The sequence below is a fragment of the Lonchura striata genome, chromosome 2 (assembly GCF_050655825.1).
Source record: "Lonchura striata isolate lonStrDom1 chromosome 2, ASM5065582v1, whole genome shotgun sequence".
Taxonomy (NCBI): Eukaryota; Metazoa; Chordata; class Aves; order Passeriformes; family Estrildidae; genus Lonchura; species Lonchura striata.
This window is the reverse complement of record NC_140704.1, coordinates 35,871,323-35,885,807: the sequence shown is the minus strand read 5'-3', so window position 1 is coordinate 35,885,807 and position 14,485 is coordinate 35,871,323. Positions and strand designations below refer to the sequence as shown.

The following is a 14,485-nucleotide window of genomic DNA, read 5'->3' as shown; positions in this document are numbered from 1 at the left end:
TGTGAGCATAAAGAAAAATGACTCATCACCTACTCACTAATACTATTTAAGTTGATCTTAGTGCAATTCTTTATTTCCCCTCCTCCCCAGCAGAATGTGGTTTCAAGACTATTCAAGGCACAGGAGAAAAACAGGTTTACAGACCCAGGGAGTACAGGCAATGACAGTATAATCTGAGCTGCTGTGAAGCTGTACCTGGAGAGAGAGGCTTAGTGGAGTTATTTGAGGAGGAAGGACAAATAGGAAGAAAAAAATACAGAAGAAAGGAGTAGAAAGGACAAAGAGCATACAAGAAAAAAAATAGGTAAAAATGATGGACACAATACAGAAAGTTTAGAAACAAAGAAAGGGAGTAACTTGAATACACCCTTTTTCCCTTAACTGCCAGGAAAAGTCTATTGTGCTAATAAACATTGAAAATGATGTTGTGACAAGTGTGGAGAAAGGAGTTAAAACAATTTGCTAACTGGCTTATTAAAAAATAGGGACATAGAAAAAACAAGAAAGAGCAAGTGTAGTATGCACATTTCTCTCCCTCTAAAGATTTTTCATAGAAGTACACAGAGAGAAATGAAAGAGAAAACACTCCTTGTTTTTCCTATATAGAATGTGTTTGGAGAATTGTTTACCTGGAGTGAGTGCTTAATTAGATTCTGGTGAGGATTGTTTGAGCCTGATGGCCAATCCTATCTGCCTGTGTCCAGACTCTCAAGAGAGAGTCACAAGTTGTGTTAAGAGCGACAGATAGAGTAGTATGTAGTTTTAGTCTCTTCCTTTTTATATAGTATATTAATGTATTTTAGTCATAGTTATAATAAAGAAATTATTCAGCCTTCTGAATTGAGTCAGACATCGTCATTTCTTCCCATTGGGTTCGCCTGCATTTACAATAAGCAAGTATTTCAAAAGCATGCAGACTGGCTGAGAGGAGTCTCCAAGTAATCTTTTAGGTGACATTGGAGTTTATGTGATGGTGATAAATATTATAGATTGCTTTATTTTGACCTCATGAAAAATACAGTAACAGATCCAATTCTAAGATGTAACTTGAAGATCAGCATGTCCTACTGATGGCAGTTAAAAAACCTAAATATTCTCAGGTGCAAAGTCCAACAATAACAGAGAGGCATTCCTTCACTCCCTAGTTACAGAACAGTGGTTTAAATGCAATGGCTTCTAACCACGAGTCAAGACCTACTGATGAGAGGAAGTATTTCAGAAGACATGGATTTACATGTTCTGCTAAACTCCATAGTACCAAAACCATAAAAACCATAAATTCTCTTTCAAGTCAGGGATAACTGCAGAAATATTGGGAACATAGTCATTGCCTTTCACAGTTTAAATAAAAACTCAATTGCCTACCTATATACCAAAAGTGCTTCTCAATAATTGAGTATGTCTTTTGATCTGTTAGTGGATTACCTAATCTGCCAGAATATTACTTTTCCTCACATGTTTTATTTTGGTGAACCTGAGTCAAAAACCTACTTAGAATACAAATAACCTGAACAAATAGCAAGAAAAAAAAGCTCAACAGCTCAGTAGAAGTGTCAATTTGCTGGAAAGTTTATATAGTAACAGAGGGGAAGTAATAATTCCAACTATTCAAACAAATTTGATTTTACTCCTTTAATTTTCAACTACCAGAAGCATTTGAAGTGTTTGTATGGCCATCATCCCAGTATTTATCTGCAAGCAGCTCAGATTAACCTTTTGCCAATAGATACTATGTACTGTGTTTATCTTTAATGGCATCCAGAATGGCTGGATACTTCCTTTCTTGAAACCATATCCTGTTACTGACACTGCTTTGAAGTACATGTTAGAAAATATACTCCTTCTATGCCATTCATTACTGACATTATTAAATAAAGTCAGACACTGTACAGAATGGGATAAATAAGACAGACTTTGCTCCAACAACTCAGAATCAAAGTATCAGGAAGAAAGAGAACAGATGGATACAGGAAGAGTGGGGAGTACAATGAAAACTATTCTGGTTAAGGTGGTAGGAGGACTTGTGTCAATCAGCTATATTTGTGGGATAATTTTAAAAACAAATTCAAATGAAGTAGCCTGGTAGATGTTTACAGAGAGCCTGTGGGACAACATGACATGGACTGAAAATCCAGTAGGCACTGGGAAGTCTTGCTACCAAATGAGCCAACACAAGAAAAGTGAAAGCAGCTCGGTCCTGACACAAAATGAGGAAAAAAGTGTAAAAATCCATCCAGGGACAGACATCATCAAAACAACACCAGGAAAATGACATGCATAAGGCAAAACTAGGATGGTCAAATGCAGAGAAAGGATAGTGTAGCTGAGATCCCAGAAAATAAGAATCTGAAAAAGAATTCTGGCTGCACAGATGCCTATGGAATGTTATGCCTGTAAAAAACCATATGGAAAGAAATAGGTATGTTTTTTATGAATCTGAATTCTTTAAAATGAATTTATCCTTAGTTTGAGCAAACTGCTGAAATACACATTTATGCATCATATTAACACTAAACTAACACTGCTAGAACTCTATACAATAACTTAATTTTCTGAAATAAAACAGAAATCTCAGAGACCATTCCTTGCAGGTACTGTCAAGGCTGTCTTTTCCCCAACACTCATTAATTTACCATTACTGATTTTGTATTTTTTAAGATTATAGAATCAAAAATACTCCAGTCATATCTACATTTGATTAAGTTCAGTAGTTCTTTGTCACCAGCAAGCTGTGTTTAGTAACTATCACTCCCCATAATTTAATGAATATTTGGAATATTCTTCCGAGCTTCCACTGCTGAACACAAAATGAATTCCTAAGTCATGGTTCTGTCTTTTAACCAAGGATGAGCTCAGACAGTAAGAGGAGTTAAGGAATTATGTGATTTGAATACAAAGGAGGCTATAAATGGGGTAGGGTGACCTGAACATTCAGATTCTTTACTCTACCAAAGATACAGGAGCATTTTAGGACTCTAAGAGATTCAGGGAATGGACCAGATTATCTTCAAATTCCCTTTAAGCACCTAGATTCTATTTTCTTGCAGCATCTTTAACTGGCTTAATAGCAACAAAATAAATGGCACTTTAGTCATCTTGAAGTTATCTGGATATTTTTTAATTTTGAAAAGAAGAAAAGCTCACTGGGAAGCAAAGCAATATCATGTTCCCATATCTTTTCATTATTCATGTATCTAAAATACTTTCAATAGCTATTTAAATAAGAATAGAATGTGTTGAGCTGAAATTAATATGCTGGTATGAAGAAAACAGAGAGGTTTTTAATACAGTTTAATTTTAAAGAACCAAAATGAGGAGAGATGTTTATAGTTAAATGCGCTCAGAGAATATTAATAGCAAAAAACCTGAATTCTGAAAATAGCAATCTCAGTAATTGTATCTTTGCTTGTCCAAAAGACTGTCAACCAAGGAAATAATACTGCATTTATTTCCAAAATAGGTCTGAATTCTATAGGAGGTCAAAAGTCTTATTATTAAACTTAAGATAGAAAACAGTTCAATAGAGTGAATCCACTTTGCCTATTTAACACAATTATCTTATAAGCCTGGTTATGACAACAAAAATTTACTGCTTACTGGCAGCTTGTGTACTTCTTATTTTAGCAGCTTTTTCACTCTTGGAGCCACAGCAGAAAAAACCCCAGACAAAGGCACGATTTTGCTTTTTCCTTATCAAGAAACTACATAGGAAAATGTATAATCTTTTACTCGTAATTAGGGTAGCATCTACTGAGATAATGAGATCAATTAGTCATAAAATAATCTTCAAAACCCATTGATACTAAAAGGTAATTCAGTTCAGCTCATTCATCTTAAAAAATGCCTTGACCCTGCAGGGCTAAAGCTGCCCTAAATAGCAGGATCTATTACATAATCCATACTTAGGCTTATGTCACCATGCTGGAGGGTTCTCATTTGAAGGAGATCAAAATCTCCACTATTTAGCACAAGCTTTAAGTCTTTAGCATTCTTAAGCAAAGAATTCCTGGACCCAATGTCCCCCATGTAAAATAAAGTGGTAAGACTCAAGAAAGTCAGATATATGGAAGTTTACAGGAATCCATATAAGCTAGTAGAAAGCAAACTTTTCTGAAGAGCAACAGTCCTAAAGTAAAAAAATTTGGGCAACTAGCTTTTGCCTTACTTCAAACCAAGGATCTAAACTGCTTAAGATACTGGTGCCACTAAAAAATAAAGGCACACTCTCACCCCATAATTGGGAGATGATTTAAGAAGCAAGCACACACATCTACCAGGCAATATCCTTAGAACAGCACAATACATTTTGTGTTCAGTACTGCTGTGGTTTAACCCCAGCCAGCAACAAGTGCTGCACATTTGCTCACTCCTGCTGGCTGGGATGGGGAAGAGAATCGAAAGAGTAAAAGTGAGAAAGCTCGTGGGTTGAGATACAGACATTTAAATGGGTAAAGCAAAAGCTGTGCACACATCATCCTATGTAAGCACTGCTCAGCAGCAACAAAAAACATCTCTGCATTATCAGCCCCATTTTAAAGCACTCCATAACACAGCCCCATACCTGCTACTAGGAAGAAAAATAACTATCCCAGCCAAAACCACCACAGTATTTTAGATAAATCTCTGCAACTATCAATAAGATATGTGAAGTAGTATTTTGTCACTCATGGTATTTATGTTTGGTATTTATGTTTGACAACTTCAAGCAAATAGGGCAACTTAAAATTTTCAGGTATTTTGACAGTCCTATGGTTTGACTAAAGTTCACAGTGTCCGAGGAGTATATGCTGTGAATCCAGGGGAGATCTAGAAATTCTGAGAGGGTAAACCTTCCTTGCTGCTGATCTGAAAGCCACTGTTAATAGGAGAGAGTTTGTAAAGGAAGACAGAGTGTAAGAGCATTATTTTTTTTCTTTTTTGGGAAAAGAAACAAAACAAAGGGACTGGAATTTGTAGGAGAGCAGAGAAGCAAATCAAAGAACGGGACAAAATCATGGAAGATAACAGGAGCTACAGGATGCTAAATATCACATAGATAAAAATGTATTTGTATATAAAAAGCTTTTGTTCCAACTGAGTCATGCAAGACATAGCTGTAAATGCTTTGGCTGAATCTTGGCAGCATTCCTGTTTCTGATGCAAAATATGATGCATCACACTGAGCAAATTTGTAACATTATTTATAAAACAGTTAAAAGTTCAAAAGAAAACAAGCATGCTTAAAAAACAAGGTCAGATATGCTATCAAAACAAGCAGGAAACCTTCAAAACTCAGTTGTGTCCAAATGACAAAAATACAAAATTACAAAATATCATATTAAAAAGGGGTCAGTTTGTGAAGGGGTCAAGAAGTACTTATACCATCTATTTCAAATATATATCAGACCCAGGAAACATTTCAGAGAACTTGTGGGAACAACACAGAACCTGAGGGCATCCACCCAACAGATCTAAAGAAATACAGGAACCCAACACCTGAACTACCGTCACATAATTGTCAGAAGGCAATGTTCCTCTGACAATTCAAGCTTCAACAAGGCTCTTGAAGACATTGGACTACCACAACAGAAGAAGAAAAGTTCTCACATAGAGAAAGAAGAGGAAATGGTTAAAAAATTTCAGTGTGAAGAAAGATCATTCTCTTTGCTTCCTGTAACCTTGTGTTTTCATTTATGGAAATGATAAGCTACTGTCCATGTGTAAAATACTTGCAACTTCTAAATTCAAGATGTACTTCTATGAATCTTTGCTTTCTATGGTTTGAAATGCATTTCACTCTTACTGGATGTGCCAAAATTACAATAATCCTTTTTTTTTTGTATGAGGTTTTTTGTTGTTTGGTTGTTGAGTTTTGGCTGCTTGGGGGGGCTTTTTGCTATAGTTGAATATTGATTATAAGTTTTGGAAAATAAAAAAATTGCTGCAAGTTCTGTATAATATTTTTTAAAAACAGTTTGTACTTACCTGCTTTCTGACACTGCACTATCTTCTCATATAAGCTATCTGTATTTTCAACCAGAGTCCTGATGGTGTGAATCATCTGTAGAGAAAGTAAATGAAAATATACAGAATATCAGTAAAATTAAATTTTTAATTAAAATTTTTAATCTGTAAATGATGCTTACAATTGAACTGAAATGAATAAACTAATATTTATTGTTAACATAATGAATACACTCTTTTTCCTGCTCATAACGAGGCAGAGATGTGCCCTAAACGTAGCATAAAGGCATAAAAAATACAACAGTCTTGGGCTGGGATCTGTGAATACCAGAGCAAAATGTCTACTCCACAGCTCACTGCCTATCAAAGAACTGGAAATGATAAACCAGGCAATTCACTTTTGGTAGCCTGGGTGAGATAACCTGGATGCAATTTATTTCTTCCTCGTTCATTGCAACATTCAGGATGATGATCACTCATCACCCAGTGTGTCCTTTTTCCTAGGCATCATTCCATTTCTTTTCCAGATTTTTTTCCTCTACGTCTTCCTTTTTGTGGCTAGACCTGCACATATGTATGAGACAATGCTTTATGGAAGAAAACAAATCACTTGAGGCTGGTAGTGGAGGATAGGAAAAATAAATTATTCCTTTAGCTGATCTTTCTGAGCAAAAAGCCTTTTAGGGAATCCCAGCTGAATGCACAGTTACTGAGATGGAACCATGCAGAATTTTCAGCCTAGGGTATGTACTGGGAAGTAACAACTTTGCTTCACACCTTACCCACTGATGTCTCCGGTTTCCACTCCAGCAGACAATTTTCTCTCCACTAAAACAATGACTAAATTTTTGACATGTTACTTATGTGGATGTTCATGTGGAATTTGCTTTTCCTTAGGAGATCACAATTTGCTTTTATGAGGAGGAACACTTCTCCTCATAAAAGCATTTTACAGGGTAAAAGGAATGTTACAGGGGAAAAAAAGCCCACACCTCTCTAACACTCTTCCTTAGATAAAAATTACTGTCAGAGGCATGACTTCCTCACACGTATTAGAAGGAACCTTCTCCAGCTGAATGACATTGAGGCTGTTTTTCTGAACATTGCTCCAAGTGAGGCATAAATCAATTGTGAGAAGCAGGCAAGCAAGTCTCAGATTTTTGATCGTGACAAGTGTGCAAGCAAGTGAGGAGTAAAAACACCTGCACAGACAAACTAATCTACAGGCTTCTGTAACTGTCAGCAGCACAAAAATCTGGTTTAAACAAATAACAAAGCATTTAAAAATAATTCTAGTTCTATTTCTATTATTTCAGTTTGAACCAATAAAGAAAATTATGCAAACCCTGAATTTTTACTCATGCTACACACAAACAGCATGTGAAAAAGCAACTTTAAAGTATGTGGAGGTCATCACACTGGATAATTTAATTTAATCCTCACATCCCAATTAATCTCTATTTAAAGTACCTACTTAGCCTGATATATATTATGTCAGCTGTCGGGGTTACTTTAAATAAATGTAAATTATAATATATGAAGTAAAAATCAGGTTGCTAAGCTGCAAATGAAAACCTTTAGCTTACCACATTTTTAACTGGATTGTTCTTTGAATATAAATATCAATTTTCACTCAAGCAGAAACTACCATAATTCTATAAATAGAATTATGCTGATCACTATTTAAGTGTAACAAATTTAAGACAATTTAAGTAAGAGAATATTGTATCTCATCCATATAGGGAGCACTGCAAACTGACTATTTCTAATCAGTCAAGGGGAAAGCCCCATTTCACTGTGTTTCATTACTATTCAGTCTCTAAAAGAGAATTCATAAATTGAAATAAGATCACTGTAAATTTGCTTGACAGGCAAGGATTTACCTGTTTCAATATGTACGTCACATAACACATTTGTTTCTGCAATTAACTTAAATGGGGAGAACCAAAACACAGCTGATGTCAGCTGTGATGTATACTTCCAGCAGCTGATGTTATTTTGCTAACTAGCTGAAACTGTAAAGCAGGTTTTTCTGAATTGAAAATCACCTTGAAAAATGAAATGCTGAGCACATATGACTCTTGGGGTTTTCTAGGATGTTAATACACAATAATAAGAGAGGGATTTCCTATCAATATGAGTCCTTTCACCTGAGCACTCTTTTGACTGGAGTTCATAAGAAAAAGAGAACAACTGTGTTGCCTGTTCATGGTATTTGTTTCGAAGGAATTGTAAGAAATATTACAACTGCCCTACTCTGTTTTCCTGACCCCTTGTGTTTAATAACCTAATTTCTAAGTCATCTAAGCTAGGTCCTATTCCAGACACAGAACATATCTATCTGCTCTTCTTCCTTCATATACCCTACATGAACATCAGACAATTTAGAAGCAGCGGAGAACCAGTCTCAGCTGATTAGAAAACTTGCTCTGAGACACTGCACTGATTTTCAGAAATAAGAGAATTCTAAGATGAATAAAAATGCTTACATTACTGCTTTTTTGTTTACTTTCTGTATTGACAAAACAAGAAAGTTTTACTAGTTCTGTAGATGAAAGGAAAAGAAACTAATCACTGTATCAGTGTTCTTTCATCATGGTCAGGCTAACGCTGAAGAATTTATAATAACATCCCAATTTCATATTACACAGTTCCAGAATGGAAAGCTGCTAAATACTCCCAGATATAACGGAATGCCCTCTTTGCAACTTCTGAAGAAAAATGGCAATGCATTTCATGTGGCAGAAATTATTCTAATATCCACTTTTATATTATCAAGACCAGCAACAGTTACTTTCATTATCTTTGGTCTCTAAAATATGTACAAAGCTGTATTTAAAATTAAAAGCACTGCAGAGCAAAACTGGCTGAGCTAGCAATAATTCTGGGGTTGACTGCAACTAACATTCAGTCACTATTATGGAACACCCCAATTTTCTTATGTCCTTCCCTAAGAAAATAGCAGTAGTATGCTGTGTGCATTAGTATGAGCAGTATGCTGTGTGCAAGAGTGTCACCTTCTAGTTGTGCTTGATTAATAAAGTTCGTTATAATTTTATTCTTACATTGCTCTCCACCACGCAGTCATCTTTTAGTATAGATTCAGCTATTTGTTAGATTACTCTTATTGAGTGTCTGAACATATGAATTCTTTCTGGTGTTCAAGCCAAAGTTATAACCTCATGAAAACAATCATGTTGACATTCACAGAGACTGAAAGACTTTTGGCAGACATAGCATATGGAAAAACTATGTATAGATGGCTATATTTAAACAGAAAATTAGCCTAATCCACATGGTACTGGTATGTATATGTCTGATTGATATAAAAATGAAATAGAAAATGATGAGTAAGCAACAGCTTCAGTCTGAAAAACACTACATCTGTAGCAGAGTAAGACATGGAAATCCCAAGGCAAATTAGTCATGGAAATTGAGGAGAAAGACCAGGTAGAATCTGCTCTTCACTAATCTAGTCTATATTGAACAAGGCAATCAATAAGCAGGTATTTTCTAACCACATCTAACTTCTACAATATTATCAGTGACAAATCTGGAAAGAGAAATGGAAACAAATGTAATAGGGAACAAGCACTTACCACCTGATCATTAAAAATGTATTGCAAATTAGCCAATGCATATTTAAGAAAAGAACACATGCTACATGAAGCTTAGTAAGCTATATTTTCTAGAAAGTCTTTTACAATACTGATTCACATTTATGACCTATGTTGCTTTTTTCTGGAAGTAAAGATTCAAAGAAGATCCAAAATGTATTTTAAATATAGAACTTACAAGATATAGTGCTGAAATTGCTTCAACTCTCCTTTCAATTCCCACCCCACCACAACACCCCAACCTCAGCACAACCAGAGAATTTCTCAGGTATGCATTACAGACTGGACTATCCTATTTTTGCTGATGGTCAGTGGAAATTGGGCAATGCAGAATGGTATGCTTTATGTGCCTTGCAGTCATCACATTTTTGCAGAGGCCAGGTTAATAGTTTAATCTGTTTGTTATATTCTATAAACTCTAGTGGTTAAATCATGTATTTTACTTAGTTATTCTAACAAATGGATAAATGTTATGAAATATATTTTTAATTAAATTATTATTAATATTAAGGGGGGTTCAGAAATAAACACTAAATTATCAGTCCAGAATTCTCCGTGAGGACTGGAGATCTGTATTATGATATATCTTGTTCCTGCCTTAAAAAGCCAATTATGATGATTAGAAATCACAATTGTTGCTTCAAACAGATGGAGCTGCATTGTTAACAGTTCATCACTTACATGATGCTGTCCTCACAAACCAAATGAAAAACTCATATACTGAAAAAATATCCATCCTCCTTCTCAGCAAAACAGAACTCTCCCATTAAAATGGTTACTTATAATTATATATATAATTGTCTGGACTACACTTTTAAGATAAGTTTTTTTTATTTTTCAAAGTTTAGTCTGATTTGCTGTTTTATGAAAGAGTTAAATCATGCAGATCAATGCAAGTGCTCACATGTATGTAAACATGAATGTATTTGAAACCATTTATTTCATTTCAGATGAATTGGAACAAGATCTATTTCTACTAGGTTAACACAGACAGGTCTTCTGGTAGAAGATAAAACATTCTGTTTATGCCTTCAACTTGTGGAAAATATATAACTGAACTCAGCTATAAATATTTTAAATATCACATTTAACACAGGCCTTGGGAAAGAAATCTTTCCAAAACCCCAGGATATCCAATCCTCTGCATGTGGAACTGCTTGGTAGCAGTTCCAAGGAGGCATCAGTTGTATTTTAAAATGGAAAAATCGACCAACTATAAACTGTGTTGGATGGAACTCAGTGAGTGACAACACCTTCACTGACACAACTGCAACACCAAGGACAAATGTTATTTTTAGCAAGAAAAGCACACCACACATTTAAATTTCAAAATCTGTAGACGTGTTTGCCAATACAACTGGATCTACACTACAACAGAAAAACTGAAACTATACTTACAGTAGGTATAAATCAAATCTTCATTAAAATGGCTCTCACATTCTACTTTCATCCAAACCTCTGCATATTAGATATATTTCTGAAATCACAAACTACACCACTTCTAATAAATGTATGTATCTTTAATATTCAGAAGACAAACTGGAGCTCTTAACAGCAGTAATAAACATGTAATTTGCATTTTCCAGACATTTTATTAAGTCCAGGATGGTACAAATAGCACAAATATCAAACAGCACTTCACAAAAATAGGAAACCAAACACAGGGCATCCCAAAGTGCTAATATCATCTGCCCTACTTCAAAAGATGTGTTACACAGTGAGGATCAGAAGCTGCCACCATTGCCCCAAGCAGTAACAGCAAGGAAAGGAACTCTGGTAGGGACTCCTTATAAACTCTATGCCCTTTAAGAACCATTATAGGTACCAGGACCTCAAACAAAATATGGTCAGCACTAATAGGATGTCTGTATAAATTGTACCCAAGCAGTCCAGTATTCAATGTCAATGCACCAGAAGGCATCTTTGTTGTGGCACTAGAACAAGCAGAAGAACTGTTCTTAGTCCTTTCACTAACAACTGCCATGGTCAGCTTGCCATGCAGCTGCATAAGGAGTTGTTTTAAACTGTATGTCCTGCCTTTATTTTCTGCTGGAGAAGAATGATGTTATTCCAAATAAGAAAGGAAACTATTGTAAAATCAGACTGCAAACCTCACAGCTCGAATGAATTGTTCTAACAGTGTGGACACCACACAGAAAGAATTTTGAAACATCCAGCTTCTAGCAGGACCACCATTAACAACAGAAGCCAACTTGTACCAAGAAAAAAACATTCACAGCTTTCCTCTGCTCTGCCAGGACTGTCACCACATTGTAGAAGGCTACACATTGGCTAACCCTGATTTCCCTTTTGTAAACCTATGCTGAGTTTTTCCAGTCTCTTTCTTGTGGAGGCCACAGCTGGACCATCCATCCCAGTTTGGGGTTTTTCAGTACAATAAATATACGGACTACTGTCCAGCACAAAGCCACAGATTTAAGGAACTGGAGTCCTCATATAAACTCCTTTTATATGAGAGAATCTTAGAGGGCTGGGACTGGTCAGCCTGGAGCAGGGAAGGCTCAGGGGAAATCTTAGGTGGTCAAACACTGGAAGGGATTTTCCAGTTTGACTGTGGAGTCTCCACCCTTGATGATATCCAACAGCTTATTCAACTAGACAGTCCTGGGCAACCTGGTCTGTCTGGTCCTGTTTTGAGCAAGGGGTGGTTGGGGTTAGATGATCTCGAGAGTTGCCTTCCAACCTAAATGACTATGTAAAAAAGAATTATAGTAAAGTTGACATCTAGTCAAAAGAATTGAGCTTTCTGGCTCAAGACAACAATCAATAATAACCTCATTATTGATTTAAAAAAAAAAATATATACATATATATATATATATATACATACATATATATGTATATATCTGTGTGTGTGTGTGTGTGTGTGTAGTTTTGCACAGAAAGTTCAAAGCTCTATAAACAAAAGGTGATCTTTCCCCTACCAAATACAGTCCAAAGTACCAAGGTAAGAAAATCAAGCTGCTAGCTGGTACTTCTCTACACACAGAGGATTCATCACATCAAGCCAAATTTCCTTCAAAACACTAAGATTTTTAGCAAATGTATTGTCTAAGTTAAAAAATATTTCTTCAACTATACAAGAAAGTAAATTTAGCACAGAAGCACAGAGTTACTGAAGTTAGAAGGGACGTCAGGAGGTCATCTGGTTCAAACCCCCTTGCTCATGCAGGGCCACTTACCATGGCTGGGTGCCCAGGGCCATGTCCAGATGGCTTTTGAGTATCTCCAAAGCTGGAGACTCCACAATCTCTCTGGACAACCTGTTCCAATGTTCAGTCACCCTTACAGCCAAAAAGTGTTACCTGATGTTCTGACAAAGCCTCCTATTTTTCATTTCATGCCTTTTCTCCTGCCACTGGGTACCAATGGAAAAAGCCTCTCTCTGGCTTCTTTGCACCCTCTCCTCAGGCACTTATAGACATTGATGAGATCCCCCTCAGCCTTCTTTTCTGCAGACTAAACAGTCCCAGCTCTCCCAGCCTTTCTGTGTAGGAGATGCTCCATCACCTTATTGGCCCTGTGTTTGACTCTTCAGCACATCCTTGCCTCCCTAGCACTGGGGAACCCATGACAAGACACAGCACTGAATGGAAGAGAAGAATCACTTCCTCTCCAGCATAACTTATGATGTAATCAAGTATTATCTTTCTCTTTAAACTGCTGCCCTCTTCCAAAAAAAAAAAAAAAAAAAAAAAGCAGATGAAATTTCCATTATGCTTACTGAATTCACTGGCACATTATGAATAAAATGTACTGCTGTACCTGACAGTGGCAGTTTGTCCATTTATGTGGGAAAAACATAGGAACAGACTCATGGTTTAACTTTTCCAGCCTACCTTTCCTCTCTCTCACCTCTTTTTGAAATGTCTTATAGTCTAGAAAACACATACATGGAAAATGTTTTTTTTCTCCAGAAAGAAGCAAGACAAGATTATGACATAATATTTTGCAGGATCAAAAGATATGAAATCCACTTACCAAAACTAATTCTTGCAGGGATTAGAAAAAATAGGACATAATCTGTTCTTAATTCTGCAGTATCCCAAAATGAATTAATTTCCCCCAGTTTAAGAAAATCTACTAAAGGAACAAACAGTCCACAAGTTCTCCATTAAAGAGTCTTCTATTTGTTCTTGATTGCTCGTTAGTCAAGTATATGAGGAAGACTAGGTTGAAGACAGAGTAAATTTAATAATCAGCAGCGCTTTTCCAAACTATGCACCCAAGGACAACAAACTCTTTAAATCCAACAGTCACTGCTTTTCACTTTCCTGATAGTCTGGTTTTTGTAGCAAAATTATTTTCATATTTTTAAAACTAAAGCTGATAGAATTAAAAACCACATGAAAAGTGGACAATAAGTAAGACCATGTATATGAAATGAAAATATTCTCTATCTGTATAAGAAGCAAAAATCTATCATCTGTGTGAAAAAATTAATAGGTAGTTAATAGGCTATTTCTGAAATGAGAACTATCAGTAGCAGCTCTAATAGCCACAATTTTTTCTTCACACAGATGGAATCAAAAAGACAAAAAAACCAAATTTAAAATTTATTGAGAAAGAAAACTCCTGTTGGAAATATGTAATACATATGAGAAGTTGCTATGCATCTGACCTATTTTTATGTTCTTTCATAAACATTTCATTGGACTACATTAAAACAGGACAGAAAGCTACACTCACTCCTCTTCTAAGTAGCCATATTATTTTATGCTCTTATGAATACTGTGAGTCAGCCATTAGACATAATGGGATTAGTGAGAGGACACAAAAAGCTTCACTGTTCATGCTCTCAACAAGAAATGCAGAAATCTTGACTTCACAGAAGCATTAAATTGTCATTATCAGAGCTTTTCAATCAATGCAAAACAGCTCCTAATTTACAACATTTGGCACTG

General features: G+C 35.8%; 1 protein-coding gene across 2 annotated transcripts in view; it reads right to left on the bottom strand.

The window, feature by feature from the left end:
- Window positions 1-14,485, bottom strand: part of PLCL2 (phospholipase C like 2) — a 100,267-nt gene that overhangs the window by 18,754 nt on the left and 67,028 nt on the right. For both annotated transcript variants that reach the window (XM_085568682.1, XM_085568686.1), the window contains exon 5: window positions 5,965-6,040. In XM_085568682.1, coding sequence (XP_085424808.1) covers window positions 5,965-6,040 — 76 coding nt within the window. The remainder of the gene's footprint in view (window positions 1-5,964; window positions 6,041-14,485) is intronic.